Source organism: Sus scrofa, chromosome 3, assembly GCF_000003025.6.
Source record: "Sus scrofa isolate TJ Tabasco breed Duroc chromosome 3, Sscrofa11.1, whole genome shotgun sequence".
Taxonomy (NCBI): Eukaryota; Metazoa; Chordata; class Mammalia; order Artiodactyla; family Suidae; genus Sus; species Sus scrofa.
In genome coordinates this window covers 6355220-6374276 of record NC_010445.4, presented here as the reverse complement: position 1 = coordinate 6374276, position 19057 = coordinate 6355220, and the positions used below count along the sequence as shown (strand labels likewise).

Below are 19057 nucleotides of genomic sequence, written 5' to 3'. Positions count from 1 at the left end.
TAGCCGCTCGCCGAACTCTCACCTCTCCTCGCCGCTGCCGGCGACCAAGAAACCTAGCGCGCCAGGAGTTCGCGACGGAGACTGCGCCTGCGCGAGGTCGGCCGAGGCGCTCCTCTGGGAAGGCGGTGGGGACGGTGAGCCGGGGTTCGAGGCGCGGCTGGGATGGCGCTAGGGGTGACGCGGGACGGGCGCGGGGCAGGGGGCGCGGGCGGAGACCGAGGTGGGCCGCGTTCACTGGGCCGCAGTCCTGGGGCGAGTGCCTGTTTGACTCTCACAGGAGCCCGGGCCCCGGGTCGGGACGGGCCAGAGGGTCAGCGAGGGTCGCAGCCAGGGTCGGAGCCGTTGGGTCGGCTGAGGAAACAGAGGATCGAGGGGAGCCTGGGAGAGGGGTCAGCTTGAGGGTCTCCGGGCGTCTGGGGAGCGGCGGGGCCCCGTGTCTGCAATACGGTTTATTAATCTGGGCAGGTGGGGAGAACGAAATTGCCCCTTTCACGACTGACCGAGGGGCGTTCGCTGTGCCCAAAGGATGTCGTGGTTTCAAGTAGGGATGAGTGTAATGATGGTTGGAGACAGGGTCTTTGCAGCTACTACAGACTTTTTTTATTTTATTTTAATTAAAAAATTTTTTTTTAATTACTTTTTTTTTTTTTTTTTTTGTCCTTTGCCCTTTTAGGGCCTCACCTGCGGCCTATGGAGGATCCCAGGCGAGGGGTCTAATCGGAGCTGTTGCTGCCCGCCTACACCACAGCTCACGGCAACGCGGGGTCCCCAACCCATTGAGCGAGGCCAGGGATCGAACCCGCAACCTTATGGTTCCCAGTCTGATTCGTTTCCTCTGTGCCACAACAGAAACTCCTGCTACAAACTTTTATACTGTTTTAAGATGACGATCCGACGTTGTTATTTAATGGTTGAAAAAGAAGCATTTATTTGAGTAAGCATGTTTAAAAAACATGGGGGCACCTATTTCAATATCGGTAATTAAAATTCTGTGTTTTAATTCATGTATGTAAACACTTTCTTTACTGTGGGTACTTGAAAATTTTAAGTTACGTACGTGCTCACATTACATTTCTGGTGGAGCCTCACCAGGTGCAGAATGTAAAGGGCTTTTGCACTAGTGTCACTAGGGTGCTGGTCAAGAGAGGCTGTCTGATACCATCCATGGACCTGGGTTCAAAGCCAGCCCCTTCCAGAGCTAGCCAGTCTCACCCACTGCACGTTTTCAGGGCGAATGTCATTCCCCTCCTTGGTTCTCAGTTATTGACCTGTCGAATTTACTGTCACCTCTGAGGTCTTCTCATTGGTAACTTTAATATAACCCGACCCTAAAAATAAAACGTGTTCATGCTTTTATTTAATATATATATATATTTTTGTCTTTTTGCCATTTCTTGGGCCGCTCCTGCGGCGTATGGAGGTTCCCAGGCTAGGGGTCTAATCGGAGCCGTAGCCACCAGCCTACACCACAGCTCACGGCAACGCCGGATCCTCAACCCATTGATCAAGGCCAGGGATCGAACCCGCAACCTCATGGTTCCTAGTCGGATTCGTTAGCCACTGCGCCACGACGGGAACTCCTATTCTAATATTTTTTATTAAAGGGTTTTGAGTATGCAGACCAGGATCTCTGGCCTAGCACTGTGTGGTAGAAATATAATGTGAGCACATAATGCAATTTAAAATTTTTAAGTAGTCACGTTAAAGTTTAAAGGTTGTGAAATTAGGGGATCCCATTGTGGCTCAATGGTGACAAACCCAACCAGGATACATGAGGATGCAGTTTCGATCCCTGGCTCACTCAGTGGGTTAAGGATCCAGCATTGCTGTGAGCTGTGGTGTAGCTCACAGATGTGGCTCGGATCACACATTGCTGTGGCGGTGGTGCAGGCCAGCGGCTATAGCTCCTTTTTGACCCCTAGCCTGGGAACTTCCATATGCCTCAGGTGTGGCCCTAAACAACAAAAACAGAGAAATGCTTAAGTTATTGCTTTCTTGTGTAGAGGCCCAGAATGCCAATTTCTTTTCCTAAAAAATGATAATAGTACACTTTTAAAAATACCTGTTAAACCCCTATGCTAAAAACATCTCTTTAATCCTTATGGCATCGCAGTTAAATGAGTAGGATTCTCCTCATCTTACAGCTGAAGAAGTTGAGGCACAGGAAGGTCAGGTACAGGCCCAGTTGCACAGCTCTGGCCAGGGCTTGGTCAGCTGTGACTTCAGCACCCAGTCACTTAGATCGAGCTTGATGGTACAGATCAATAGTTGAGGTCTGTCGGGTGTTCACTGCGCTGCACCTGCACACTGACACCTGAGGTTCAGCCATTGCTTCAGTGCTGTGTGGGTGATGTTAGCATTAACCCCAGTTTACAGGGAAGGAGGCTGAGGCCAGAGCAGCTAGTGCCCAGGGACACAGGGATAGTTTTTGAGCAGAGCTGAAATCTGAGCCTAGGCTTTCTGACCTCAGAGCTCCTTTTTTTTTTTTTTTTTTTTTTTTTCCCGGTCTTTTTAGAGCTGCCCTCGAGCTGTATGGAGGTTCCAGGCTAGAGGTCAAATTGGAGCTATAGCTGCCGGCTATGCCACAGCCATAGCAGTGCACCTATACCACGGCTCACGGCAACACTGGATCCTTAATCCACTGAGCAAGACCAGGGTCAAACCTGCGTCCTCATGGGTGTTAGTCAGATTCGTTTCTGGTGAACCATGACGGGAACTCCTGACCTCAGAGCTCTTACTTGTATTTGCTTCTCAGTCTTTTTTCTGCCTTCTGTGACTTTGAACTCGAATTGACTTTCATTATCTTGCTATGCCAGGCCCTGGAGGAAAACGCCAGTGATGGACCTGTGAGAGTTGCCCGGCTCTTCTCCAGCCCCCGCCCAGTGGGACTGTCCATCCTGCACCGCCTTGACCCTCTCGGAGCCAGGTGGGCAGGAGGCAGGAAGGGGCCTGCATGGCTGATTGGCCAGCGCCAGCAGCCTCCAGCAGCTCCCTCTCTCAGCGGCCCCTCGGCCAAGGGAGCCAGAAGAACACAGGCAGCCTCAGCCCTGACCTGAGCCAGCCCAGCCCAGCAGCCGCCCAGGGGGAAGAGGAGGAGGAGAGCTTTGGGACTCTGTCTGACAAGTACTCCTCCCGGAGAATGTTCCACAAATCCACGGCCCAGCTGTATAACCTGCGGCTCAAGGAACAGAGTATCGGAGAAGATGAGGAGGGGGAACTGGAGGCAAAATCATGGCAGGGACCGAGAAACACCGCTTACTGGTACTTCTTTCAGTGCAAACGGCTCATCAAGGAAGGAAAGGTAGGGAACCTTTGGCTCCTGTGCCTCAGTGGTTTGTGAGGGGCCACCCCGATAATCGCTGAATGGCGGGATGCCCAGGGCTCCTGTCTCCTCTCTGTCTGGCTCATCCCTGGTGACCCGCCAGCTTGCTCGATGCAGTTCTCACCTTCCCGATCACAGCCCGGCCACCCCGTGGACTCCCGATCTGTACATCCAGCTGCCTCCTCACCATCGCCCTTCCCCTTCCCCACGGTGGCCTGAAGTTTTGTTCCCCACCTTGAATTCCCTACACTCTCTCTGTCTCACTAAACGGTGACCTCATTATTCCATCTGTCCGATCCAGATGCCTTCAGGTCACCCCTGAGTCTTCTCTCACCAGCTCTAGCTCCAACATGTTGCCAGTCCCAACTTCGCACAACCCTGCCCCTGACTGCCCAGGCCCAGCCTTCTCATTGCCCCTCTCAGCGCTTATGACACTTGTCACTGTGCTCCCCACGGTGCCCGCCACCCTCGCCCGTCCTGTTAAACAGAGAGCAGGTGGCGTCACTCCTCTGTCCAGCACGCCCAGTGTATTCCAGTCATTGATGGCAATCGCTTCCTTAAATCCTGACCATGACAGTCCGTGTATGATTAAAAATCTCTTGGAGGTGTGTGTGGAAGGTTTTGTGAATGAAATGATAAAATGTTTTGAGGAGTTCCCGTCCTGGTGCAGTGGATCCAACTAGGAACCGTGAGGTTGCGGGTTCGATCCCTGGCCCCGCTCAGTGGGTTAAGGATCTGGAGTTGCCACGCGCCGTGGTGTAGGTCACAGACGCAGCTCACATCCCTAGTCGCTGTGCTGTAGGCTGGCAGCTGCCGCTCTGATTGGACCCCTAGCCTGGAAACCTCCATATGCTGTGGGTATGGTCCTGAAAAGCCAAAAAAAAAAAAAAAAAGTTTTGAATTTGCCTTAAAAATTCAGTTTGGAGGAGAGGTGCAGAGTATACACGAAACAAGATTAGCCAAATATTAGTGGTCATTGTAGTAGCGCTGTTTTCTCTACTTTTGTGTGTATTTGAAATTTCCCATAATGAAAGTTTGAGGAATAAACAAAGTCCTCACAGTGGAGCCTGCCAGACCTGCCACCACCTCCCCACTCCCGCCTAACCTCCCTGCCCGCATCTCCCCCTCCACTTCTGCTGCAGCCTCAGCCTCCCCTCTGCTCCCCCAGCTCCCAGGCACACTCCTGCTTCAGGGCCTCTGCACTGGCTGTTCCCTCAGGCAGCCATGTGGCGCCTTCCTCTCCTCCTTCAGATCTGCTTTCCCCTGGGCATTGGCCGTGTCCTCAGGGAGTTCCCCCGTGGCAGTGGGGCCGAGAGCTCTCATAGGTGGTAGGAGTCTGGTGGGCTTTCCTTCCCAGCCACCATGAAGTCCCTTTGCTACGGAGGCTGGTGGCCGGGGCCCTGGGTGGGTGTTGGGCTCCTGGGCGGGCCTGGGCTGGGCCTCGTCTCTGCTGCTCTGCTGAGGGCCTCTGAGGCCATCCTGACCCCTCGTGTCCTCCCTCCCCCCGCCTCTTCCCCAGCTGGTCGAGGCCCTAGACCTGTTTGAGAGGCAAATGCTGAAGGAGGAGCGACTCCAGCCCCTCGAGTGCAACTACACGGTGCTGATCGGGGGCTGCGGGCGGACCGGCTACCTGAAGAAGGCCTTCAGGCTGTACAACGACGTGAGCACGGGGCAGGGGGCAGGCTCCAAGAACGTGGGCTTCGGGCCCCTGAAAGAGCTGGGTATAGATCCTGCCCTTGTCACCTGCTAGTGCGTTACCCTGGGCGGGCAATTTAACCTCTGCCCGACCTTGAGGTTGGCATCACCCTCTTCGATTTTCAAATGAGAACACTGTGGCCTGGAGGGATGAGGGCCGTGTCTAAGGTTACCCCTCTCGAGAGTGCTAGAGTTGGGGTCTGAGCCCCAGCGGCCTGAACGCAGGGTTCTGTGTACTCTGCAGCAGGTGGTGGCCTGCCCTGGTCAGGTGGTGCATCTGGGGAATGACGAGTGTTTGGCTTTCCCAGGAGCTTCTCATACTCAGTCTCCTGGAGGGCTTGATAGCACAGGGTCGGCTTGCGGCCCCATGGGGTTTGTGACTCAGCACAGGTTGGGGGTGCTCCCCTCCACACTCTCTCTTGCAACAGCCTTTCAGGGTGAGCGTATCACCCCCGTTTTTCCAGTGGCAGCTAACTTGCCCACGACCCCTCAGTAAGCACTGGAGCTGGGTTTGACTGCCCCCTCCCGCCCTTTCCCAGACCAGATCCACCCCGTGGCTCTTAACAGTCAGGGCAGCCTGGTTGGCCAGAGCGGGAGCGGCGGGAAGAGCCTGCTGCGAGAGCATCTCAGCCCGGGCCCCCCCAGGCCTGCTCGGTGCGGTAGCAGAGTCCTCTAGCTTCCTCTCAGGGTGGCTGTCGCCTGTGCGTCCAGCGCATCCTGGGGTTTCTCCCCATCTCTGCAGATGAAGAAGCGGGACTTGGAGCCCTCAGACGCCACCTACACAGCCCTGTTCAACGTCTGCGCCGAGTCCCCCTGGAAGGACTCTGCTCTGCAGAGCGCCCTGAAGCTGCGGCAGCAGCTTCAGGCCAGAAACTTCCAGCTCAACTTGAAAACGTACCACGCCTTGCTGAAGATGGCTGCCAGGTGCGCAGACCTCAGGATGTGCCTGGATGTGTTTAAGGTGGGACGTCCCTTCCCTCCTGCTCCCCGCTCGGAGGGAGTCCGGCCTGGCAGGAGTGAGGCTGTGCCCTCTGTGTTCCTCATGCGGGAAAGTTCAGGGGCGGTGAGACAGGCCCCGTGCTGGGCTCAAGGGATCACTGATGGATCCCATGGGACCCTGCTCTTGGAGGCCTGGATCTGGCGATGGGCCCCCAGCCCTGTGAGGGTGCCAGGGGGAGGGTGGGCTTCACAGTGCTGAAGATGAGTCAGTGCCCACAGGAGGTGGTTCCAAAGGTTCCAGAATGCAGGTTCTGTAACCCCACTCCACAGATGAGGAAACTCAGACTAGGGAGCCTAGCGCCTGCCTGTGCTCCCACAGCTGGCCACCGGTGCAGCTTGGACCCGAAGCCTGTTCTCTGCAATTCCAGAGCCTCGTGTACAGGCACTAAAAGTGGCTGCTAGGGCAGTCTTCGCAGAGGGGCTGCACAGAGGTGACAGGAGCAGAGCCAGGGAGAGGCCTGGGAAGGAGAAGAGGAGGAAGTGCAGGCCGCCGTCAGGCAGCCCAGAGCCGGATTCACGCCCCACCCTTTCAAGAATCACAGTCCCGGGCCTGCCCTGGGGGGTGCCCTGCCTGAGCCAGACCTGTCGGGCCTGGGCCTTGACTCAACGCGGCCCTTCTCGTTCCCTCCCCAGGAGATCATCCAGAAGGGACACGCGGTCACGGAGGAGACCTTCAGTTACCTGCTCATGGGCTGCATCCAGGACAAGAAGACGGGTTTCCGACACGCCCTGCAGGTCTGTCCCTTCTGGCTCTGCTTTCTGCCCCTCTTGCTGGCCCTTTGTGCCTGAATTGGGTGCGAATGATGATCCTGTGTTTCTTGAGCACCTGCTACTGCCCTGTGCTGGGTGTGTTTATATCGGCCCTCCCAGAGCACACTGCTCCCCGCATTTTATAGATGGCCAGGGGAGGGTCGCGGCTGCCCTCGACTGAGGACGCTGGCAGCCCAGACACCCTGAGCTTACGGTCCCTGCAGGCCTGTTCGCCCATCCCCCACTCGGCATCTCTGCCTTTCGTCCTGAGAGACACAAATGGAAGTTGAGACAGGCTGCTCTAATTAACCCCTTGGGGTAGCCCCCTCTTCAAGGGGGGAGGCAGGCCTAGCAGTGGCACCACAGCTGCTTTCCTAGCTGCTCGGCAGTGGGAGGCACCTGGAGCCCTCCGAAAGCTCTGACTTAAGGTGGGTCCACAGACCCACAGCAGCAGCCTCCCCGGGGCCTGGTGCGTCCAGATCGGCATTTCAGCAAGATCCCCAGGCAGTGGGTCCCCACAGTTTTACAGCCCCAGTTATCTGGGACAGCTCTGGACCACGTGCCTCCCCTCTGCAGACCCCCTGGATACAGTGGCTTCTGGCCATCCTCTGGGTGCTTTCGAATGAAAACCAGACAAGATCTTGTTCCTCCCTATCCTTGAGCTGGATCTGTCCTAGTTAGAGATTGTCTTTAATGCCCACAGTCGGTTTGTGTCACGTACTTGTTAAGATCCTCAGCTGGGCACCGTTAGCTCTGTTGTACAGACAGGAGGCTGAGGCTCACAGCCCCTAAGAGCAGAGCTGGGATTTGAACCAAGAATCCCTGTTGCCACAGGATAGCATCTCTGTCCCTGATAAACCTCAGTTCTGTCCACGTTCCACATGGGAGTGGCTGCCAAGATCCGTGCCCTCCTCAGGACCCTGCCTAGTGGGCAGCGGTCCCTTGCACGCTGCGCCCACCTGGGCCTGGCCAGCCCCCACCTGCACACTCACATGTGTGCTCGCCTTGCATCAAGCCGCAGACAGAGGAGCCAATGAGGCCCCTGAGCCTTGGGTGGCCCTGGTGCTGGAGTGACCCACATGCATCACAGTGCCCCCCAAGGAGAACACGCAAATGTACCAGACACCGTGCTGTGGGATGGATCCAGGGATGCCCAGGATGGACCCACAGCTGCCTGGCCCACAGCTTGGGAGATGCTCTTCCTGGCTGAGGCCCCCCTCGGCCCGCCCCGCCCTGTCTTCCCAAGGAAGCTGAGGAGGCTGAGCAGGGCGGCGCCCAGTAGTGCTCAGGAGGTGCGGCTGAATCCAGTACTTAGGTCGGCCTGGGCTCTTCCCTCCCCAGGGCAGCACAGGGAAGGCAGCAGAGACCCAGGGCGAAGCCTGTCCCGGTCCAGGCCCTACGCAGGCAGGGGGTGCAGCCGCGACACTAGTTTTGGGTGAGCCAGAGTGAGGGGACACGCGGTGCCCCACACAGGCTCCCAGAGCGCCCAGGTGCTGGGGGTCTTAGTTGCCCAGAACCTTGCGTCTTTCCCATGCCCTCTGTTTGCTGACTGCTTGTGGCCTTGAGGCCCATCAGGGAGGGAACTCGGGGCTGAGACTTGTCTCTCTTGGCAGGTGTGGAGGCAGATGCTGAGTCTGGGGCTCCAGCCGAGCCGGCATGGCTACAACCTGCTGTTGGGGGCAGCTCGGGACTGCGGCCTGGGGGACCCAGAGGTGGCTTCGGCGGTGCTCCTGAGACCCAGGGAGGAACTGGTCCTGCTCCAGCCCCCAGCAGGTGGGCGGCAGGCAAGGCAGAGAGCTGGAGCCGAGGTGGACCACAGCATGTCAGCTAGGCTGCACGTGGAGGCCCTGGAGAGACAGCTATTTCTGGAACCTTCTCAGGCCTTTGAGGGGCCGCCAGAGCCTCAGGAGGCCAGATCCGCCAGCAAGGCCCAGCCTGGGGTGGAAACCAAGGCAGAGCCTGAGCACACAGTGGCCCTCAGCTCTGTGGCCCCGGAGCCACCTCTCCAGGGGCCGGAGGCCAACCTCCTGGCTCCAGGGGCAGTCTCCTCAGCTGTGGTCTCCTTTGGGACTGTGACTACCCCAGCAGACAGGCTGGCCCTGATGGGGGGCTTGGAGGGTTTCCTGGGCAAGATGGCAGAGCACGGGCTTCAGCCTGACATCAAAACCCTCACGCTGCTGGCTGAGCTGGTGGAGCCCGGCAGCCCCGCCGAGTCCTCGCTGCTGACCCTCCTGGACACGCACCAGGTGGAGGCCGACCTGACCTTCTTCCACACGCTGATGAGGAAGAAGAGCAAGCTGGGTGACCTGGAGGGGGCGAAGGTGAGGGGCTCGGGGGCGGCACAGGGCTCCCTGGGGCCCCTCCTCCGGCCCTCCCCGCCCGGTGAGCCGTCCACTCCTGCAGTGGGTGCCCAGAGTGTCCCAGCGCCTGTGTGGGCCTGGGCCTGGGTGAGAAAGTCAGAATCGAGTAGTGCACAGCCACCCTCCCGCCTCCCCAGGAGCTCCCAGTGGTGAGATGCAGACACAGATGTGTCCTCGTGTCCTCGTACTGATGAGGCATACGGTGGGGCGGGGCGGGGGACACGTAGCCTGAGCACCCCCTCCTGGGACCTCACATGTTCATTCACTCTTTACTTGACCACAGGAGGCGCTGCTGGTCTGTGGCTTTCCCCGTTTCACAGGTGGGGACCCCAGGGCCTGCACGGGTCTTGTCCATTCATGCGTGTTTCTGGAGGCCCTTTCTGCCAGAGGCGCTGACCTGGGTTCTTCTGAGCATCAACAATGACAGGGACAGCGTCTGCCCTCGGGCCCGCAGTGCAGAGGTCGCCTTTCTCTAGAGCCCTTGCCTGGGACCCGGCCTGATCTCTTCTCCCTCCCTCAGCCCACGCTTCCCACATTGTCCTTGGCTCTGTCTCCCCCCACACGTCAGGACGCCACCACGCAGGGATGGCTGTTGGCCAGAGAGGAGCCGAGGGGCGCAGGGCTGTGAAGGGCATCCAGAGAAGGGATGGGCTGTTGGAGACAGGTTGGAAGCAGGGCACACTTGCAGAGCAGAATTCTGGGGAGCAGGGCCCTGGGAGCTGGCTGGGCAGGACACCAGGCCAGGCCCAGTGTGGTCAGCAGAGGGGCCACGAGGCCTGGGAGCAGAGCCGCGCCCTGGGATCTCTAGTGTCCAGCCAGAAGGCTCTTGCCACGGCTGGTCAGTTACAGCTTACAGTGATGCCACGTCTGTCCCCACAGGCACTGCTGCCAGTCCTGGCAAAGAGGGGACTCGTCCCCAACATGCAGACATTCTGCAACCTGGCCATCGGGTGCCGCAGGCCAGGGGATGGTCTGCAGCTGCTTGCAGACATGAAGGTGAGCAGGCGCAGCTTGGGCGGGCCCCGTGGTGCTGAGGAAGAAAGCTGGGTGGGGGGACGTGAGGGCCTCCCTGAAACCCCAAGGCCTGGGCACTCGGGGTGGACTAGGGGGAGGGCTGGGAGAGTGGGGTGCTCTAGCCTCAAGTGGAGAGTGGTCACGGGCCCCACTGGGAGAAGGGAGACCTTGGCGAGGCGCTGTGAGGATGGGTGTGGAGAGCCAGGGTGTTGCTGTCTTCACGGTGGTGGCACTGGGGTGAATCGAGGGCAGGGGGACAGGTCCGGCCGCAGCCCTCTAGAGTGATGGAGCGTGTGGTGGGAGCTGAGTGTACCAGAATTCTTGGGGGCCAGGGTGCGGTAAACCCACGCCCACAGGTTACCGGGTGGGTCCCCGATCTACTTCCTCGCCAAGGTTCTCAGGGCTGGGCTGGGGTCCGAGGCCGGCTGGGATGGACCCCCGGAGCAGGGCACACGTGCTTTCCTTTTGGAGGGGGGAGTAGAGCCCGTTGTCGCTCTGAGGTTCTGCCCTTCCTGTCCCCGGAGGCTGGTCTGCAGAGCAGGCCTGACGGGCAGGGCAGCTCCCCAAGCCCAGCGTGCCACAGCTGGCTGCTTTCTCCCACCTGCCGCTGTCCTCTGACCGATCGTGCGTGACCTTCCAGAAAGCCGGGACGACCCCCAACACCCACATCTACAGCGCCCTCATCAGCGCGGCCGTCAAGAGGCTGGACTACTCCTATCTCATCGACGTCCTCAGGGACATGAGGCGGAGCGGCGTCCCGGCGAACGAGGTGGTCATCCGCCAGCTGGAGTTCGCGGCCCAGTACCCTCCCGCCTTTGACCGGGTATGCGCCCCCTGCTCCCACCAGGCCCTCGCCTCCCTGCCCAGCGCGCCCCTCCCCTCCCCTGCCGTTGCTTTCAGTGGTCAGCGGCTTCCCTCGGGGCAAACCCCAGGCTCCTCAGACCGCAGCCTGTGCGTCCCTGTCCTCCTGGCTCATTCCATCTCGGCCGCCCCTGGGTTCACTGTCAGTCCCACAGCCTTTGGCCATTTCTGGGTAACCGCAGCCTCTTCCCTCCACCTTGAACAGACTCCCTTGCTGGTTCCTCCTCGTTCTGTAGGTCTCGGCTTAGATGGCTCTTTTCTCAGAGGGGCCCTGCTGGCTGCCTCCATACACCTTTCCTTTTCACCACGTTTCGCAGCCCCTACCTCCACCTGCACCTGTGTGACACTCACTCTGGGGAACTTGGAACCCTTAGAGGTGGAGGCTGTCCGCCTATTGTCTGGTCTGCCAGGCAGAGGGCATAGCTGGGCATTTGAATTGCTGATGGTCTTTTCGATTCCTCAGAGTTCTCTATGTATTCTGCACACTAGTCTTTTGTTGGTTCCTTGTTGCAAATATCTTGTAGTTAATGGGTTGTCTCTTGACTGTGTAGGGCCCACTAGGTTTAATCAGTCATCCGACCACCAGAGCCTGAAGCAAACTGTGTGCATCACACGTTCATCCTCCCGCAAGTGGACTGACTTGTGTTTATGACTGGCACTTTTTTGCTTCATGTACTTTTAGCTGTGTCAGGTACAAGTTTAGAATTGTTAATTTTTTTTTTTTTTTCTTTTATAGGGCCTACCCGCAGCATATGGAGATTCCCAGGCTAGGGATCGAATTGGAGCTGTAGACGCCAGCCTACACCACAGCCACAGCAACGCAGGATCCAAGCCACACCTGTGACCTACACCACAGCTCACGGCAACGCCGGATCCTTAACCCATCCTTACCCACTGAGCGAGGCCAGGGATCGAACCTGCGTCCTCATGGATGCTAGTCAGATTCGTTTCTACTGAGCTGCAACAGGAACTTGTAGATGCTTGAAATTTTTTGAATCAACCCTTTTATCAGGTGGTAAAGTCTGAGTCTTTATCTCATACTCTTTTGTCCCTTTTCTGTGTTCCGCTACCAGCTTTCTCCTGGTATCTGCCTGGCACATCTTGTTTCCTTCTTTTCTTGCCACCTCTCCAGAGGCCCTACAGCAGTGCTGAGAAGATACTCAGCAGACGCTGGAGGCAGAGTTGGTGGCTTTGGAGGGCTGGGGCGCCATCCCTGGGTGTAGGGCACAGAGCACAGGTTTAGGAAGGATTGTTAGCAGGTGGGCACCTGGGTCTGCCGTCTGCTGTCCACTCCTCGGCATTGAACAGCTTTCTGCCCCCCACCTCACCACCTGAAGCCTGAGCCAGCTGCCGTAGTATGGGGTTTGCTGGAGGCACATGCAATGCGTTACCATGGCCCCTCTGAACCCTGGAACCCCACGCTTTCCCAATTGCAGTACAAAGGGAAAAACACCTACTTGGAGAAGATCGATGGCTTCCGAGCTTATTACAAGCAGTGGCTGAAAGTGATGCCAGCCGAGGAAACCCCCCACCCGTGGCAGAAGTTTCGGACCAAACCAAAGGGAGACCAAGACACCGTCACTATGGCTGATGTGCACAGAGGCCTTGGGGACAGGTGATGGGGAGACCCTGGGGGACCTCCAGCAGAGTCGGAACAAGTGCGCGGCCTTCACGGTGCTCCGTGGGAGCCCCAGGAGTCCCCTTTGCTTTAAAGACATGTGAAGGTACTGGTATAGCTGCAAGCATGAGGGGAAGGTCTGGGCCAGAGTAAGAGCTGCAGCATTTGGGAGGCACTGTTCTGAGGACAGACCCTGGGCCCAGGGTGCCCAGGTTCATGGCAAGTCCAAGAACAGCCTGGGCCACCTTGGCACATTATCTCAGGCCATCCACGCCTGAGAGGTGGTCACCCCCATCACTGACAAGGACAGTGAATTTGCTCAGGATCCCTCAGCACCTGTGAAGTGGAGTCAGGATTGAGTCCTAAGGCATCTGGTCTCCAGGGCCTGGCCCTCTCCCCCTGGGCTCCGCACACTGCTGGCTCTGAAAGAAGCAATGCAGGGCCCAAAAGGTTTAAAAGTTTTTATTTCTATAAATCACCGCAGATGCACAGCAAAGCTGTCACACAGAGACTGTGCTCCTCCTCAGGCCTGGGTAGTGCTCTGCAGGAGGAGTTGCTCCCAGGCAACGGGTGGCGTGACAGGCAGAAACCTGCACAGTCCGCGGTCCAGCGCAGAGAAGGGTCAGGGTCCGAGGGCTTCAGCCAGAGCAGCCCCGGCAGCCGCAGTGTGTGCACTCAATGATCCGGCCCTGCGGAGAGAGGACGGCTGAGACACCAGGCCTGCCACATGCCACATGCAGGAACCCTCCTGGCAAGGGTGGCCCTGGGACCTTCACTCCCCGCAGGACACCTCTCAGAATCCCTCTGTGACAGTTCTGGATGGAGAAAATCCAGTTCCCTCACGAAGATGGAAATAGCTGCTGTTGACACTAAAGTTATATCTCTGTGTGTTTCATTTATGCAAATTCAATATATATACATGCTCCCCAAAAAGGGAGAAAAAAATCTGCATGAGTGATTCTTGTTATTCTGGGAAGCAAACAAGATACACCCCACATTGAGCTGGAGGCGGGTCTGCTGCTGCTCAGGGGGCTCAGTGGGGGCCTCAAGGCCTCCTCTGAGCTGGGGAACTTTCCAGTGGGAGTGTGGGGAGAAGGGTGTGTACCCGAATCTGTATGGCAGCAGAACGGTCTTGTCCCCAAGGCCAGGTGTGGCCAGGGACCTGCCCGCAGACGGAAGGCCCCAGTGCAATGGTGCTTATTTTCCTTTTTCCTCTTTTTTGGAGAAGCAAGACCTTCTAAGCAACTAAATCTGAAGGAGGTTCTGTGCTGGCCATGGGTCGGGGGGGTAGCTGGATGTCCCCGTGCCCTGCCCCCTGACCGGCTCGCCACTGCTCAGCACGCCCATCCATGAGCTTCCAGATGATTCAGGGAGACAGAGCTCCCTGCTGAGCTAAAGCCCCTAGCCCAGAGCCAAAGCTCTACAAACTCCAACTAGCACTGCAGCACGAAGGACCCTGCAAAAGACGGCATCTGGCCTGTACTCCCAGCAGGGCCACTGCGGGCAGCCAAGGGGCCGCACCCAAGGGCCACAGCGCAGAAACCCTTCTCTGCCTCCTGCGGCTCCACTGGGCGGAGCTCAGCTGCTGAACCTGTGGCACATTCCGAGCCAGCCAGCTGGTTTTGGAACAGAAAGTTCTGAGGAGAAATGCAGCGATGGTAACAGTTAAGTGTCACTGGGAGGAAAAAGAGGCCTGGAAAAAGGGCAGCTAAAAGGAAGCACTGAAGGGAAAGGGCCAACTCCCCTGACCGGCCCGCCCTCCCAGGCCCTTGGGAGGCTACCCATCACCCCCATTCCGCAAGTGGGGAAAGGGATCCGATAACTTGCCCAAAGGGAGGGGTTGAGACGGCTGAGGAGCTGACCCCAGACCTGAGATAATTACTGCAAACTGGCTGGCAAATTCCTCAACAGAGGCACTCGCTCCCAGGGGATGGTCAGCAAGACACCTGGCCGCAGAACTAATCCGGCCCAGCAAAGTATAACCCCCCGGGGTCAAGCAGGGCAGAATCCTGAACTGAAAGGACCCTCAACTCGCTTGTCACACGTGATGGGGGTGGAGACATTACCACTTCCAGCTTGCTTTTGGGGACCCGGCAAATGCAGTTCGTCCCAAAATTGGTGTCCCGTGTCTGGATGCACCGCAGGCAGCAGAGGTTCTCATATCCCTGCTTTTTCCATTTTGCGATCAGGTTTTTGTCTGCGTAGCCTTCTTTAATACAGTACTCATACAGTTCTGTCAGAGGGACGGGGAAAGGGCGTCAGACGGTGGCGTGACAGCTCTCCCGCCCTAGCCGTCACTAGGCTTCCTGAAAAAGAGCACTTAACCAATACTGGCCCCTTCCCTTTTAGGGGTGGCGAGACAAAGTTTCAAGAATTACTTAAATAAATCTGAAAGCCACTAAGTTGGGAAGGCGGAGAGAGAATTTGGCCAACTACCTCTGCTTATGGCTTTCCGCTTATAGAAGAGGTCAAAGATATAGCGGGTTTTCTGGTGGTGGATCCTGAAGATGGGCCACAGAGATTCCACTTTCCTCTTTCCCTCGTGAGGTTCTGTTTCAGCTGGAGAGAAAACACGTATGTTCATTGTTGGGGGTAGGGTTAGTCTGCATAGGATATAGTTTTGGTTTTTTTTTAATAAGTAGGGGTAAAGAATAAATCCTTAGGAGTTCCTGCTGTGGTGCAACGGGATCGGTGGTATCTCTGCAGTGCTGGGATGCAGGGTGTGGCCAAAAACAAACAAACAAACAAGAGAAAGAACATCACGTTTGTCTACATGTTCTCACTCCAAAAAGTCATCTCTTGAAAAAGGAAGTAAATTTATTTTCAAGGACTCATATAATCTCCTTTATTATAGCAATTTCCAAGTTATTCTATTTTGAAAAAAGATCTTTTGGGGGGAAGAAATTTCTCCGTCCAAGGTGACCTTGCAAGTTCTGGATAGTTAACAGGACTTACCTGATACAGTCAACTTTGAAAAAAGGAAGCAAAGTAATTTTTTTCACTCTTTTTTTATGGCCACACTGGCATATGAAGTTCCCAGCCGGGGACTGAATATGAGTCGCATCTGAGACCTACACTGCAGCTGTAGCAATCCTGGATCCTTTTAACCCACTGCACCGACTAAGGATTGAACCTGCACCTCTGCAGCACCCTGAGCTGCTGCACTCAGATTCTTAACCCACTGTGCCACAGTGGGAACTCCAGAAGCAAAGTAATTTAACACCCACTTAGTAACCACTGCTGGAGGTAAGACTTCATAACAAGGGTTAGATTAGTTACCAAAAACCTGAAATAAAAAAATCGCTTTAAAAGTAATTCACTAAGTGATGATACTGTGATAGGGCCAACAGATGTGGCTTCAGATCACATTTCCCAAAAGTGCACACTGCAGTGATTCACCAGGTGCAGGATCACGCAACATTCAGATGAAAGTGAAGGTGATATGTTCTGGAAAACTGGCAGAGGATGCAAAAACAAAGTGATGATGAAAACAGACCCATGAGAAAAATCCAAATAAAAATGTTTTCCCAAACAGATATATTTTGTACAATTTTAGATAAACATCCAACTAATATAGTAAGTAATTATAGGTAGATTATTTGATCTATATTTCCTAGAGCTGTTTTTTCTTGGGGGGGGGGGCCACCCACAGCATATGGAAGTTCCCAGGCCATGGATCAAATCTGAGCCACAGCTACGGCAACATCAGATCCTTAACCCACTGCACCACAGAGGGCACACCCTATATCTCCTATATATATAAAGCTTTTATATTCAAGTTGGCCCCAAAATTTTTTGAGGCCCTTTTCTCTAGTATTATCTTACTTTCTGGCATTGATAGCATTCCTGTGAATTAATAAGCAAACAAAATAGCATCAAGAGGCCACAGTGGTGCAGCCTGTCTCTTCCCATTTATACCTGGGTTTATGCCTGGCCCCACAGGCATCAAAGCCTGTGGCCCTTGGACAGAGCCCATCCAGACAGGAACTCCCCCACTTACCTTCTCTCATCTTTTGATCTAATTCATCCAGTGTTGGCTCAATCAACTCCCAGCCATCTGGGGGAGCTTTCCGGCTTCTTTTGACTTTAGGCATTTTTTCTCCAGAAGATAATTTGCAAAGATCTATGGGGGGAAAATATTAAATGTATTGGTTTCTGAGCCTCAGATCCCCAAGGGACTTCACAAGCCACAACTTTGGTGCACATTCATGTTCCTAAATCTGTTTTCTCATGTGCAAATAGGGGATAACAGAATCTAATTTATAGGGCTTTTGTGAAGACATAATTATAGGTACTATGCCTGGCATTTAATGTGTGCTTCAGACGTTTTGACTGTTAGCATTAACTGATATCAACTATGAACAGCTCTCTGTACTGGGAAACACGGAACAAAAAATAAGATGCACACTCTGTCCCTGAGAAGGTGATAGTCTAGCAAGGACATAAAAAGTGAAAAAGGAGCAGTTCCCTGGTGGTGTCACTGCTGTGGCACAGGTCGCTGCTGTGCTGTGGGTTCAATCCCTAGCCTGGGAACTTACACAGGAAACCTCTATCCCTGGCCAAAAAAAGTTAAAAGGGGAATTACAACACAGTGTGAGGAAGACTATGATTGAGAGAGTAAGGAACGTAAGTGTTTAAAAAGGAAAAAGTGAGGAGTTCCCGTCGTGGTGCAGTGGTTAACGAATCCGACTAGGAACCAGGAGGTTTCCAGTTCGATCCCTGCCCTTGCTCAGTGGGTTAACGATCTGGCGTTGCCGTGAGCTGTGGTGTAGGTTGCAGATGCGGCTCAGATCCCACGTTGCTGTGGCTCTGGCATAGGCTGGCAGCTACAGCTCCGATTCGACCCCTAGCCTGGGAATCTCCAAATGCTGCGGGAGTGGCCCAAGAAACGGCAAAAAGACAAAAAATTAAAAAAAAAAAAAAAAAAAAGGAAAAAGTGTAAAACCAAAGTTACCTTAGGGTCTCTTTCCCAAGATCTCTGGCCTCTTCAGTTACAGGCTTAGGTTCTTGACCAGCTGTGACTTTGGGGTAGGTTACATTCCCTTTCTGGCACTTCCTCTTGTCTGTAAAACGAGGGAGGTGTATCATCGGGATTGCCAAGGTCTCTTTTGAACCCAACAAGCATACTACAGAAAGGCAAGTCATGTAAAGCCCATACAATGGACCACTCCAAATCTTACATAGGAAATCATTATCAAACCACATAGCATCTCTTGGCTGGCAAAGAAAACTCAGGTTAGTTATCTTTTATTTTTAAGCATACCAGACTCCCCTCTCCCAAATTCGTTCAGTTACTTGTAGGCCTGACAAGTTCACAAAGCCCCGCCCCCCGTCCTTTCAAGAATTCTCAGAAACAACCTTACAGATGAGGACCGATTAACAAGAGGAAAACTCAGGATCGCACAGGCCTGAGAACTAGCAGAGTCTGACTCTGTCAGGGGCTCCTGACTCTCAGATCAGAGGTCTCTGTACTGGTCTCCCCGCTCGGAAGCTAGAGATGGATGGAATCTGGTCCGTGTCCCAACGCGCACCGGCTGGGAGGACAAACACAGAGGAATGACCGCTTTGCTGTGACCCAGGAGATTTGAGGGCCTGGTCCAGCCTGGGAGTCAGAGGAGGCCTCCCAGGGGAGGCAACAAATAAGAGGTAACTAGAGCAAGAAGCAGCAGGTGTGGGGCGGTAAAGAGGTGGTAGCGCTCGGGAGAGGCGACGAGCGGAAAGGCGTTCAGAGGAAGGGAGGAAGACCTTACAGCCCGGGTAGTTAAGAAAGGCTCAGAAAGACGACAGCTTCTGAATCGGGCTTACAAAAATAAGCAATATTTAAAAAAAAACGTTCTCGGCGGAAAGCATGGGGAAAAAAAGGGAAAAAAGCCTAAAAGAGAACCCCCAAACCTCCCATCCTTCCGGCCAAACCAGCAAGGAGCCGCCTCTTCTCGGGAACTCACGTCGACCGCTTGGTCCAGAGGCCCGAACCCATCCCAGTTCAGCTGTTTAGATCGCTCTCTGGGCCAACGCAGACCTCCGATCCCCGGCCCCAGCCGCTACCAAGACACCCGAGAACAGAGTAAAAACACACACCAAAACCTCCGTCGCCGTCGGCTACCCCTTCTTTAACCAACGCCTCGGCTTCCCAGGCGATCACTTCAGGATGAGGTCCTCGCAGAGCCCCGCCCCAACAGGCGTGGAGATTGCGCTGTTTTCTTAGGTGTCCGCATCTCTGCCTGTATAGAATTCCAGAGCCGCTCTTTCCTTTTGCCCTCGCTTCCCGGGGGTGACTGGCAGGCTCACGCGCCTCCCCTGGCCGGGGGTAGAGGGACTACGAGCTCTGTTGCCCGGCAGCGGGCGGGCGAGCCCCGGCTCAGGCGGCGCGTGGGACAGTCTGGCCTCCCTGAGGTCCCCGGTCCTCGCGGCGGCGGCGGGGCGTGAAGGGAGGGCGGG

The 19057-nt window shown here is 55.6% G+C and overlaps 2 protein-coding genes across 3 annotated transcripts; one reads left to right on the top strand and one right to left on the bottom strand.

Annotated features, from left to right (window-relative positions):
- PTCD1 (pentatricopeptide repeat domain 1) lies at positions 97–13564 on the top strand. The gene is given in 11 exon segments (XM_013995398.2): positions 97–134; positions 850–977; positions 2817–2966; positions 2969–3301; positions 4842–4982; positions 5760–5978; positions 6650–6751; positions 8380–9087; positions 10006–10122; positions 10781–10963; positions 12438–13564. Coding segments are annotated over 10 exon segments (2160 nt in total). The 5' UTR covers positions 97–134; positions 850–953; the 3' UTR covers positions 12621–13564.
- Positions 13066–19028, bottom strand: BUD31 (BUD31 homolog). 2 transcript variants are annotated; one of them, XM_003124311.4, is made up of 6 exons: positions 18698–19028; positions 17574–17682; positions 16620–16742; positions 15056–15178; positions 14686–14852; positions 13066–13308 (listed from the first exon to the last, which is right to left on the bottom strand). In XM_003124311.4, exons 3-6 carry the CDS (start codon positions 16711–16713, stop codon positions 13258–13260), a joined length of 435 nt encoding a protein of 144 aa, XP_003124359.1. In that variant the 5' UTR covers positions 16714–16742; positions 17574–17682; positions 18698–19028; the 3' UTR covers positions 13066–13257. The 2 variants fall into 2 exon arrangements, with proteins under 2 accessions (XP_003124359.1, XP_003124360.1); XM_003124312.4 differs by having other exon boundaries at positions 18565–18715.